Source organism: Capricornis sumatraensis, chromosome 15 (assembly GCF_032405125.1).
Source record: "Capricornis sumatraensis isolate serow.1 chromosome 15, serow.2, whole genome shotgun sequence".
Classification (NCBI taxonomy): Eukaryota; Metazoa; Chordata; class Mammalia; order Artiodactyla; family Bovidae; genus Capricornis; species Capricornis sumatraensis.
The window spans coordinates 32,995,710-33,006,840 of NC_091083.1; the positions used below are offsets into that span (position 1 = coordinate 32,995,710).

Sequence of the window (11,131 nt, forward strand, 5' to 3'; positions counted from 1 at the left end):
ACCTGGCTTGCAAGGAAGCCCGGCAGTCTTGGCAAGTTCAAGTCCTACAATTTCCCAGGATGTGAGCCTATTTAGATGTGAGTTTTATTTAGATGTTATGCTTTTAATATACTGTCAGCATAAGTCATGCTTGTTGGATGAACCTCCTGATAGTTTTCATCCCTTCGTGGTCTTTCAACTGATCATGATGTTCTAACAACAGAAATTTGAATTTGGCTAAGAACAGATCTCTTGCAGAGAAGAGAGAGAGGCAACCATTTATCTCAGTTGTTATGACAGATTGTAGCTTTTCTGAGATGAACAAAACTTCGCACATCATTACAAAATACCTTACTGTTAGTAAACGGCAACCTAGCTCTGACTTTTCTTTTGTCATATAAAGAGAACTTTCTGTGTGTGTTGTGTGTGTTGTGTGTGTGTGTGTGTGGGTGTGTGCTCAGTTGTGTCCAACTCTTTACAGCCCCTTGCACTATCGTCCACCAGGCTCCTCTGTCCATGAAATCTTCCAGGCAAGAATACTGAAGTGGGGTGCCATTTGCCCCTCCAGGAGATCTTTCTGACCCAGGGAGTGAACCTGCATCTCTGATATCTTCTGCATTGGCAGGTGGATTCTTTACCACTAGCACCACCTGGGAAGTCCCATAAAGAGAGTGTTGGGGTTCATAAATACTTCTCTGTGGGCCATGTCTGCACAGCTTATGGTTCTTCAAGTGGCCTGACCCTGAGCCCCCAGCCCCCTTCAAGCCAGTCTCAGTGTACAGTTGTGTAAGAAGGGGAGAGAGTCCGAATGAGTGGATGCTTGTGAATAACCATTTCTGTAAAATTCCCAGAAAAAAATTAGATACTGTAAACACTTTAGGACAACTTAGATGAAAACACTTCATAAAAACATGCAATCATATGCTGCAGCTAGTTCAAATACATAATCAGCAAAGCCAAGCCTCATGGTGACAGCGAATCATTGCCTTTGAAGCCCCTTTGCTAATTCAAAGGAGCTACAGTAGGAAGAGCCAAACCTTAAATTTTATCTTGAATATATAAAGAGCGAAGTGATGCCAAGAGATTTTGCAGATGTTAGTTTCCTCAGATGACAGAACAGAGGTTCATTTAATAAAGGTGTCATTTAGCCCCAGGACTATAATGGGAATACTCTGGTCTATGATTTGTGTGCTCAAGATCTCTAGCTTTTCCTAATCTAAACTTGGTTGGTACATAACATCTGTGTGAACACAATGCAAGTTCAAAGGACTTCCCTGGCAGTCCAGTGGTCAGGACTCTGAGCTTCCACTGCCAAGGGCATGGGTTCAATCCCTAGTTGGGGGAACTAAGATACTGCAAGCCTAGCTTTCGAAGACAAACCAAACAAATAAAATCCCCAAGTATGATTCATGGAATAGTTCCATTACAGTAAAAGCAAAACTCTTACAAATTAGGTTTCCAGGAAGGTAAATATTGAAGGTTTTTTTTTCCTTAAAATGCATGCATGGTGCCCTATAGTACAGGTATTGGGTTGGCTAAAAACTTAATTTGGGTCTTTCATAAGATGGAATGGAAACACCTTAGCAAACTTTTTGGCCAACGCAGTGTTAGTCATCTTCAGTTTTTTACCCTTTCAACACTACCTGAGCACCAGCTCTGTGCTAAACCATTTACAACCTGCTGCGGAAAATGCAAAGTGAAATCAGAGGGATTATTCATTTTCATTGTGTATGTGGCCCCAGAGAGCAGAGCAGACATGAATTTTAAAACTATGTTATAAGATGTAAGTGTCAAGACCGTCTGAAGAACTCAGCTGGATGAAGGTGCCCTTCTAATATCAAAGGAGCAATTGCCCCGTTACCTGAAAAATGATATGAGCTCAAAATCCAGATGCCATCCTATGTCATGGCTGAGCTCCTGGGCTCAGCTTTTTAAAAAGCCGTGCTACACAGTCAAGGAAGTAATCCTGGGGGAAAATATTCCAAGATACTTGGATCTCCCACTTCAATCATACCACATACTAAGGGACTCCTTAGTACCTTAGTTATTGTTTAGTCGCTAAATCATGTCCAACTCTTTGCAACCCCATTGACTATGGCCCACCAGGCTCCTCTGTCCATGATTCCCCAGGTAAGAATACTGGAGTGGGTTGCCATTTCCTTCTCCAGGGGATCTACCCAACCCAGGGATCAAACACGCATCTCTTTATGTCTCCTGTATTGGCAGATGGGTTCTTTACCACTTGTGCCACTTGGGTGCCCAAGGTACTCCTAGCTGTGCATAAATATCTCACAGGCTGAGCATTTCTCACCCACTGCACAGAATATTCCATTTTTGAGACTTCAGTTACCAGGTAAGATTTTCAGCAGCAATATCTCTGCAAAATGTGGTCTTAGACCTAAACCTAGTAGATCTTTTTTGTTCCAGTTAAGGCTATACCTTCCCCTATTTTATACGTACATGAACTTACTATTTCCATATTCCTATTTCAAGTGCAAAATAAAAAAAATTCCACCCATTCCTTGGAATTAATGGCCTTGTTGAAACACAAATATCATATTCATTGAAATAGCTGATTCAAACATCAGTAGGGTATTAATGAAGAAGGCTGCAATTCAACACTGATGAGCTAATGTCCTAAACATTTATTTCCTACACGAAGAGATACATGAGTCTTTTCTGTACCTTGTCAATGTCCCCCTTCCCTGATATACATGACTAAATTTATACACAATTCAGAATGGTCCTATTCCAGCACAGCTATAGAAAAAGCAGTTCATGAAAGAGATGCCAGCGAATAATGTCGCAGGCGATGAATAGCAAAGCCTTTAACTCAACATGTAGGAAACAAACTAAACGCAGCGGACTGTGGGGAGCACCTCCTTTCCCTATCGGAACATCAGAGGTGGAAATCCACCAGGGTTCTCTGCTCCCAGGCACTCCTGGGCTTGGCAAGAAGGAAGGAGGGAAAGGTAAGGTCCAGCAGGAGGATGGAACGCTCGCGGTGTATTCAGCCTGCAAGGCAGACTTCACAGAACACACACCTTCCTGGAGGACAGGACACCTCGAGGCGAGGAGTCTGGGAGTCGGGGCGGGGGTGGGGGCTACAGAGCTGCAGGGATATCCTCCAGGTGGACCTGAGAGGCCCGGCGAGGCCCGCATTGGTGTCCTGGGTGTATGCCAGACGTTTACCTGGGGCGGCCTCACTCACGGTTTTGAAAAGCCAGGCAACAGAGAAGCATTCAATTTAGACCCCACAAACGGGTGCAAAAGAAGCTTCAGGCGTCCCCCACAAATACATTCTTATTTTGAAAACAAAAGACAGGCTTGTGGCCATTTCCAGAGGCGATCACATTCCTCCCAGGGCTGGAAAGCACACTGGCAAAGGCCAAAGATTAGACAAAAGGCATGCGCCCTGGAAATGATTTAAAATAACAACAACAACAACAAAAATTGATTAGGGCTTCCCAGTTCCAATTCTGTCTCCCCTTCCGGGGATGATTCCTGGGCTATCCAGCAAATCCCTTAAGGCCTGGGATAAGGAAGGGGAGGAGACCCCGAAACTTTCCCAAACTGCAGCAGGCTGGAGGCGAGCAGTGACCGCGGACCTCGGGGGTCCGGGGCGCAGGGGGCACCCCAGGGGCGGCGGCCACCCCGTCAGTCGCCGCAACAAAAGGGCCGAGCGCAGCCTTCGTGACCGGGCTTCGAGCACCCGAGCCCGGAGATGGGGAGCGGGCGATGGCTACCGGGGGGCGACGGCTCTCGCCCGGGCGAAGAAGGAGATGGAGCCGCGTGTCCGCGTCGTGCATAAAGGATCCTCGGCTGCATCCAAACCTGCCACCCGAGGCGCCTGCCGCGGATGCCACCCGCACTCCCGGCGGCCCGCGGCCCCTCGGGAGCATCTGCCCGGGCATCGCGGCTTCCCCGGGCGGCGCCGCCCCCGTCGGGAGCGCGGCACGGGGCTGCGGGCCCGGTGGCGGCGGCTCGGGTTCGGGTTTCGGCCGCCGCGGGGACACAATGCGGCCCGGGAGCCCCGCCGCCTCTGCCGCAGGCCCGCGGCCGACACAAAGCCCGCCGCCGCCGCCGGCCCTCGAGCCTCTCGGGCCCCGCCGCCTACCGACCTTGGGCTCCGGCGCCAGGCTCCCGCAGCGTCTTGGTCACCGCCTTCCAGACGTGGCAGCCCAGCAGGCAGAGCAGGAGCGCCGCCGACCTGCTCATCTCCGCGCCGCAGGGCCCCGGGCGGCGCGGGCTGGCCGATCACCGGCTCGGAGCGGCGCGTCACGGGCGGTCGGCCGCCGCGCCTCCCTCCATGTCGCCTGGCTCCGCGCGCGCCGGGCCCCGCCGCCCGATTGGCCGCGCCCCCGCCCGGCGCGGCGTCGGGCCCCGCAGCCCACGGCCGCTCCCGCCTCCGCGCGCCCCGGTGGGTTTCCCCGAAGAGAGCCGCCACCGCGCCGCCGCCGCCGCCGCCGCCTTAACCCCTTCGCGCCCCCGCCCGGCGAGGCGCCCAGGCCCGGGGCCATGGTGCCATCTGGCGGCCGCGCGCCCACCCGCCCGGCCCGCGTCGCCACCCCCGTGGGTCCACCCTGCGCTCCCGCCGAGCTCGGGGGGCCGTAGACGCGACCTTGGCGCCCACACCGCCCTGCCGTTTGGGAGTAACTACACCCGCCTTTCAGGCCCGTACCCTCTCACTTGGTTAGCTGATGGCCCTCCCAAGGCACTGGGGTCTCCCCGTGTGACTTAGCTTGGTTTCTGCAGGGTCGCGCCTCTGTGCACCTCTTCCTGTCTCAATCCACCCAGGAACCCTAGGGGAGATTCCACACCCAACGTCCAAGGTCTTCGGGCACAGAAAGCCCCAGGCCATGTGCGCAGCAGGCGGCCCTCAGCACCTAAGCGTTGACGGTGAACATCAGGTTGAAGGTTAGGTTGGCGAGGAAATTTACATTTATTAAGTGCTTTTTACTTCCCATTTTTGTCTTCATAATATATGATCTCAGAGGTAGGTATTGTAGTCCCCATTTACAGATGGGAAAAATCGAGCCTAAGGAGGTTTGAGGAATTTGTCCTTAGCACATAGCTCCAAGGTTCCAATAAGACAGTTATTCTGGCCCTGGGTTGAAGCTCTCCACAAAAAGTTCAGAAGGTACTCCCACCTCCCATCCCAACTTCCTTTCCAGAACTTGCTCTTGTCTGGGTGCCTTCCTCCATACAACCCTCATGTCCCCTGACCCTCTCCACCCCATCTCCCAACCAGCACTGTGGGGACCCTGGGGCCTCTGTCCAGGACCTCCGCTCTGGGGAGAGCCACACAGGCTCACCAGAGGCCCAGTGCTGCCTTCAGAACAGTAGGCCAGAGGAGGGTTATTACTGTAATTTTATTAATTGGGCATTAAGGCATGGCAGGCACTGTACCAAAAAGAGAATGAAGGATGGCGCTTGCCCAGTTGGCTTATTATAGACAATCCTTGTGAGATACAATAAAACCCAGGAGGAGGGGAAGCCCTTGTGTGTGTTATTCGCACCCCGAGGACCAATGCCTCAATTAGTGCAAACTGGGCACCTGCACAGGGTTGGGGGTAGTCAAGAAGGCGGAAAAGAAAACCTACAGTTAAGGACTGCCTGATGCCTCCTCCTCCTGACTTCCAGTGTCAAAGCCTTAGGGTAATTCCAGAGTCCATATCAGAGCCAGGAGAGAGGAGGATGTGAGAGGACCCTCGGGATCAGCTTGTCCCAAGTCCAGCTTGGGTTCCTGCCCACAGGAGTACAGAGTCCAGGCCAGCGAGCTTGCTGGGTAGAGGATGGCTGTTGCAGTTGGGCAGTCTCAAAGTTTTCAAGTCACTTTCTTGGGCTGGGTGGGGCGGGAGGTGGGTGGTGCTGCTTCTAAGAAAAGAGACATTAAGTCCATCCCAGAGCTGAAACTCCTCCCTTCCTATCTGTTGAGGATGTGCCTTTGTCTGGGATGTTGATTCTAAGAGACAGGACTAGCCTGAGCAAAATAATAGTAGAGAACTAGGCAGTTTTACTTTACCTGGGACTCCCACAACATCCTGTGAGTGAGGTGTCAGGTCTCCTGAGGCAACCAAGGGTACAGTTATATTTGGAGTTCCTACTATATGCCACCCTCAAATTGGAGATATTTTCTCATAACAACTTACTTGGGTGGTATTATTGTTATTCCTAGTTTATGGATGAACAAACTGAGGCTCAGTGACAAACAATTTGCCCATAATATCTGGGTCTGATGGCAGCAAACTCAAATTCCCTGTAACAGGTTACCTCCAAGAAAAAATGTCTTGCCAATGATTCAGGTTACCTCTAGCTATGTTCACATTGTTTTATAAACGGGGATTCGAATCCCGGTAAGGTCTGAATGTTGTTAATAGTTTCTGATGAATGGTATTGTGCCAATGTCAGTTTCCTGATTTTGATAGTCTGCTTTAATTATATACGATATTACAATTGGGAGAAGCTGTGGGGAGCTGGGTGCAGGGTGTTAGGGGCCTCTCTGCAGGTCTTTTATAACTTCTTGTGAGTCTGTCATTATTCAAAATAAAATTTAAAAAAAAAAAAAAACAACCAAAGCTTCTTCTATACTGTTTCTCTCCTAAGATTTATTGTTCACCCAAAACACTGGTATTTGGGATCCTGAGTGAGTGATAGTTGCTCAGTCATGCCTGACTCTGCAACCCCATGGACTGTAGCCTGCCAGACTCCTCTGTCTGTGGAATTCTCCAGGCAAGATTACTGGAGTGGGTTGCCATTTCCTTCTCCATTTGGGATCCTATATCTATGCTAATATAGAATTCTAGAACTCTTAAGAGTGGGAGAAGCCCATGTAAGGACATTGATTAGTCTAATCAAGCTTGGGTCACAATCAGGACTTGTAGATGGTCAAGATAGCAGTTGTTATTACTGTGTGTGTAACAAACTTCTGTGGATGACATGGCACTTTAGGAGCAGTTTCTATATCTTGATAACACCACTGAGGTTTGTATAAATAGCTTCAGAACCACCAGCCCCGTTCCATTTTGCAGATGAAACAGAAAGAGGTTAAATACCTTGCATAAGAGGGTAAATACCCATCTCAAAGCCAAGGAGAAAGCCGAGGCCCCCATAAGCATTGTGTCCTCACATGGATGTTTTCCAGCTACTTGGGTGGGAGGCTAAGAACACACAAATTCTGCAAAATCACACCAGCAACTGCACTTTGCATATTATCTGCCCGGCATTATATAAGAATTAAATAATCACCCTTCTCCACTACCGGAATAAAAGAATATGGTTTACCTTTTCTCCTGTTTCAGAAATCAGACTCCCACTTAGTAACCGTGGGGTTGGGGGTGGGGGAGTCACTGCTTGGGAGGGAGTGTTTGCAGAACAATGGAAATCAGAAATGTTCTTTCCTTCTAGAACTTTTCCTGTTGCTCTTATTAAGATCTCACATTGTTTGACTAAAGATGAATTATGACTGTACTTACTTGAAATTGCTTAGAAGTTGCCTGACTGCATTTCATTTCAATTTTTGAGTTCTCTGCCAAAAGCAGTGATGCCATATACAGAACTTTTCCTGGCTAAGTTTTTCTAGAGACCTTGACTTCAGAGGCTGTGTCAAGGTGTCTTAGTCCAAGATTATTTCTCCCGTTGAAATCTTTCCTGATGTTGGTGCCCATGAGGTGGAATTTTAATTGTCTGAATTTATTTCAAGAGGTGTGTCTTTCCTTCTCGCCTTTCTCCTCCTGACCCCCTGCTCCCCCCTGGTCTGCTCCTGAGTGAGAAACAGCCTGTGAACAACAAACTCAGTATGAGATCGTACAGATCAGGAAGCGTGTCATGGCCATTCCAACTCCTGTTTGCTGACGCTTTTATTAAAGTTAGATAAAATGTAGCCAGAGGTGGAAATTGGAAGGGCTCAGCAATTTTTTTCAAAACGCCTTGGCCGTCCATTTGGAAAAGACAGTGATGAAAGGTGAAGAAATTACTGAAAAGGGACTGATGTTCCCAATGCTTGCATATTCCCTTCTATTGGTGAGTCACACCCATGTCAATCCATGAGCCTTTCCAATAGGATCTTCTTTCAGCTTCCCGGGAGAAGTTGCAAATGTGTATTAACGTACAACAGTGACTCCCTGGGGTCGGGGATTCGGGTACCCTCTGTGATTGTTCTTCACATGCCTCTGCATCCCTAGAGGAGTCTGGGATGCAGCAGTAGGTCTTGGCTGTTGAAGAGGCTATTCAGAGGCGGGTGGGTACCTGAGAACCTGGTTGCCTGTTCCATTAGCTCAGACCTTTGCTGGTGACTGAATGACAGTCCTGTAGTCTCGAGGTGGCTCAAGGAAAATAGAAACCTCAGCTTCTGTGGATGAAGAATGTCATCTGTCAAATCAGTCAACAAAGGATGTGGCAGCCATCAAGGCTTCAGTCTCTGCAGCCAGCCCCCGCACCCTCGCTGTGCACCCTGATGGGATTCAGGATGGAGAAAAGCAGGATCCTGGCCCCCCGAATAGCTAAGGTGAGTCCAGTCTCTTGCATCTTTCCACACGCAGAAATGAGCTAAATTCATTAACTGGTTATGTTTGCTGTTTCTTTAATTAGCAGTAATCTTTTCATGTTCCAACTGCTTGCTTTGCGGGGGGGTGGGGGGGGGTTCTTTGTTTGTTTGCTTTTCCCCCAAATTTTGGTATTTCCTGGCTCCTCGCTTGCCTTTTTGGGACGGTCCCTCAGAGCTATCTGAGAGGCTGTCTCCTGGGCTTAAGTCCCCAGTATGTCCACCAAATAAAATACAATTCTCTACTTTTAGGTTGCACAAAAACATAGTTAGGGAAAAGACAAGAAGCTAATGGTGAAAATGGAGAAGGTAATTAACAATACTTGAGCTTGTGTTTTGTGGCTCATTCTGTACCCCAAACAAGGGAGAAAGCTTCCCTGTGCTGTAGGCTCCAGTCAGTTCCAGGTTAAAGCTTCACTGTGCTGTAGACTTCAGTCAGTTTCAGGTTAACTCTATCTGGCATTTATTTTTATTTTTTCAGGCCAGACACCATCCCATGTGGGATTCCAGTTCCCTGCCCAAGGATGGAATCCATGTGCCTTGCATTGGGGCTGCAGAGTCTTGATCACTAAACCGCCAGGGAGTCCCTGAGTGGTACTTGCTTACCCTTTTCCTTTATCGTCATTTCCCCTTTGCTTAATATTGAGGCTCTTGACCCAAAGCTACCTGCTGCCAGGTCATTTCTCCTAATGCTCTGTGCTGTGTGCTAAGTTGCTTCAGTCATGTCCAACTTTTTGTGACTCCCATGGACTCTAGCCCGCCAGGCTCCTCTGTCCATGGGATTCCCCAGGCAAGAATACTAGAGTGGGTTGCCATGTCCTCCTTCAGGAGATCTCCCAGATCCAGGGACTGAATCCATATCTCTTTAGTCTCCTGCATTGGCAGGTGCGTTCTTTACCTGAGAAGTCCTCGTAATGCCCTGCTGCTGCTGCTGCTAAGTCGCTTCAGTTGTGTCCGACTCTGTGCGACCTCATAGACGGCAGCCCACCAGGTTCCCCTGTCCCTGGGATTCTCCAGGCAAGAACAGTGGAGTGGGTTGCCATTTCTTTCTCCAATGCATGAAAGTAAAAAGTGAAAGTGAAGTCGCTCAGTCGTGTCCGACTCTTCGAAACCCCATGGACTGCAGCCTTCCAGGCTTCTCTGTCCATGGGATTTTCCAGACAAGAGTACTGGAGTGGGGTGCCATCGCCTTCTCCACCTAATGCCCTCAGTTCAGTTCAGTTCAGTCACTCAGTCGTGTCCGACTCTTTGTGACCCCATGAATCGCAGCAAACCAGGCCTCCCTGTCCATCATCAACTCCCGGAGTTCATTCAGACTCACGTCCATCAAGTCAGTGATGCCATCCAGCCATCTCATCCTTGGTTGTCCCCTTCTCCTCCTGCCCCCAATCCCTCCCAGCATCAAAGTCTTTTCCAATGAGTCAGCTCTTCACATGAGGTGGTCAAAGTACTGGAGCTTCAGCTTTAGCATCATTCCTTCCAAAGAACACCCAAGACTGATCTCCTTCAGAATGGACTGGTTGGATCTCCTTGCAGTCCAAGGGACTCTCGAGAGTCTTCTCCAACACCACAGTTCAAAAGCATCAATTCTTCGGTGCTCAGCCTTCTTCACACTCCAACTCTCACATCCATACACGACCACAGGAAAAACCGTAGCCTTGACTAGATGGACCTTAGTCGGCAAAGTAATGTCTCTGCTTTTGAATATACTATCTAGGTTGGTCATAACTTTTCTTCCAAGGAGTAAGCATCTTTTAATTTCATGGGTGCAGTCACCATCTGCAGTGATTTTGGAGCCCCCCCAAAAATAAAGTCTGACACTGTTTCCACTGTTTCCCCATCTATTTGCCATGAAGTGATGGGACCAGATGCCATGATCTTTGTTTTCTGAATGTTGAGCTTTAAGCCAACTTTTTCACTCTCCTTTTTCACTTTCATCAAGAGGCTTTTTAGCTCCTCTTCACTTTCTGCCATAAGGGTGGTGTCTTCTGCATATCTGAGGTTATTGATATTTCCCCTGGCAATCTTGATTCCAGCTTGTCCTGTTTAATTGTTAAAGAAAAGCTCTCTTTCTCCGACAGTGACCTTCATGACAGGCCCCATAAACATGGATGTGGGGTCGAGGAGGTGATTTGCCAGCTCAAACAACACAATGGGTTTAGATATTAATTATTATAATATTAATTTAGTCATTCAGCCACTCATTAAAATCTAAGCTCTATTGAGAACAGGGCATCTGTCTAACTCGTTGCCATATTCCTAGCATCTAGAAAAAATATCTGACACAAAATAGATGCTCAGTAATACTGGCTGGGATTTCGCTGGTGGTCTAGTAGCTAAGATTCCAGGTCCCCAGTGCAGGGCACCCAGATTTGGTGCCCTGGTAGGGAGCTAGATCTCACATACTGCAATGAAGATAGAAGATTCTGTGTGCCACAACTAAGGCCCAGCACAGCCAAGTAAATAAACACATATTACAAAACTAAGTACTGAATTGAAGAGGCCTGATCCTCACTCTGCACACACTGACAGGTGACAGCGAGGAGCCCCCAGTGGGAAAGCATAGGAGAGGAAAATAAAAAGTAACATTGTTTTAGAAATTTTTAAAAT

General features: G+C 48.7%; 1 protein-coding gene across 1 annotated transcript in view; it reads right to left on the bottom strand.

Moving 5' to 3' along the window:
- FAM171A1 (family with sequence similarity 171 member A1) overlaps positions 1–4,197 on the bottom strand; it is a 128,117-nt gene extending 123,920 nt beyond the window's left edge. The window contains exon 1 of the mRNA XM_068987205.1: positions 4,101–4,197. Within this exon, the coding sequence (XP_068843306.1) occupies positions 4,101–4,197 (97 nt within the window). The remainder of the gene's footprint in view (positions 1–4,100) is intronic.
- Positions 4,198–11,131: the final 6,934 nt, after the last annotated feature.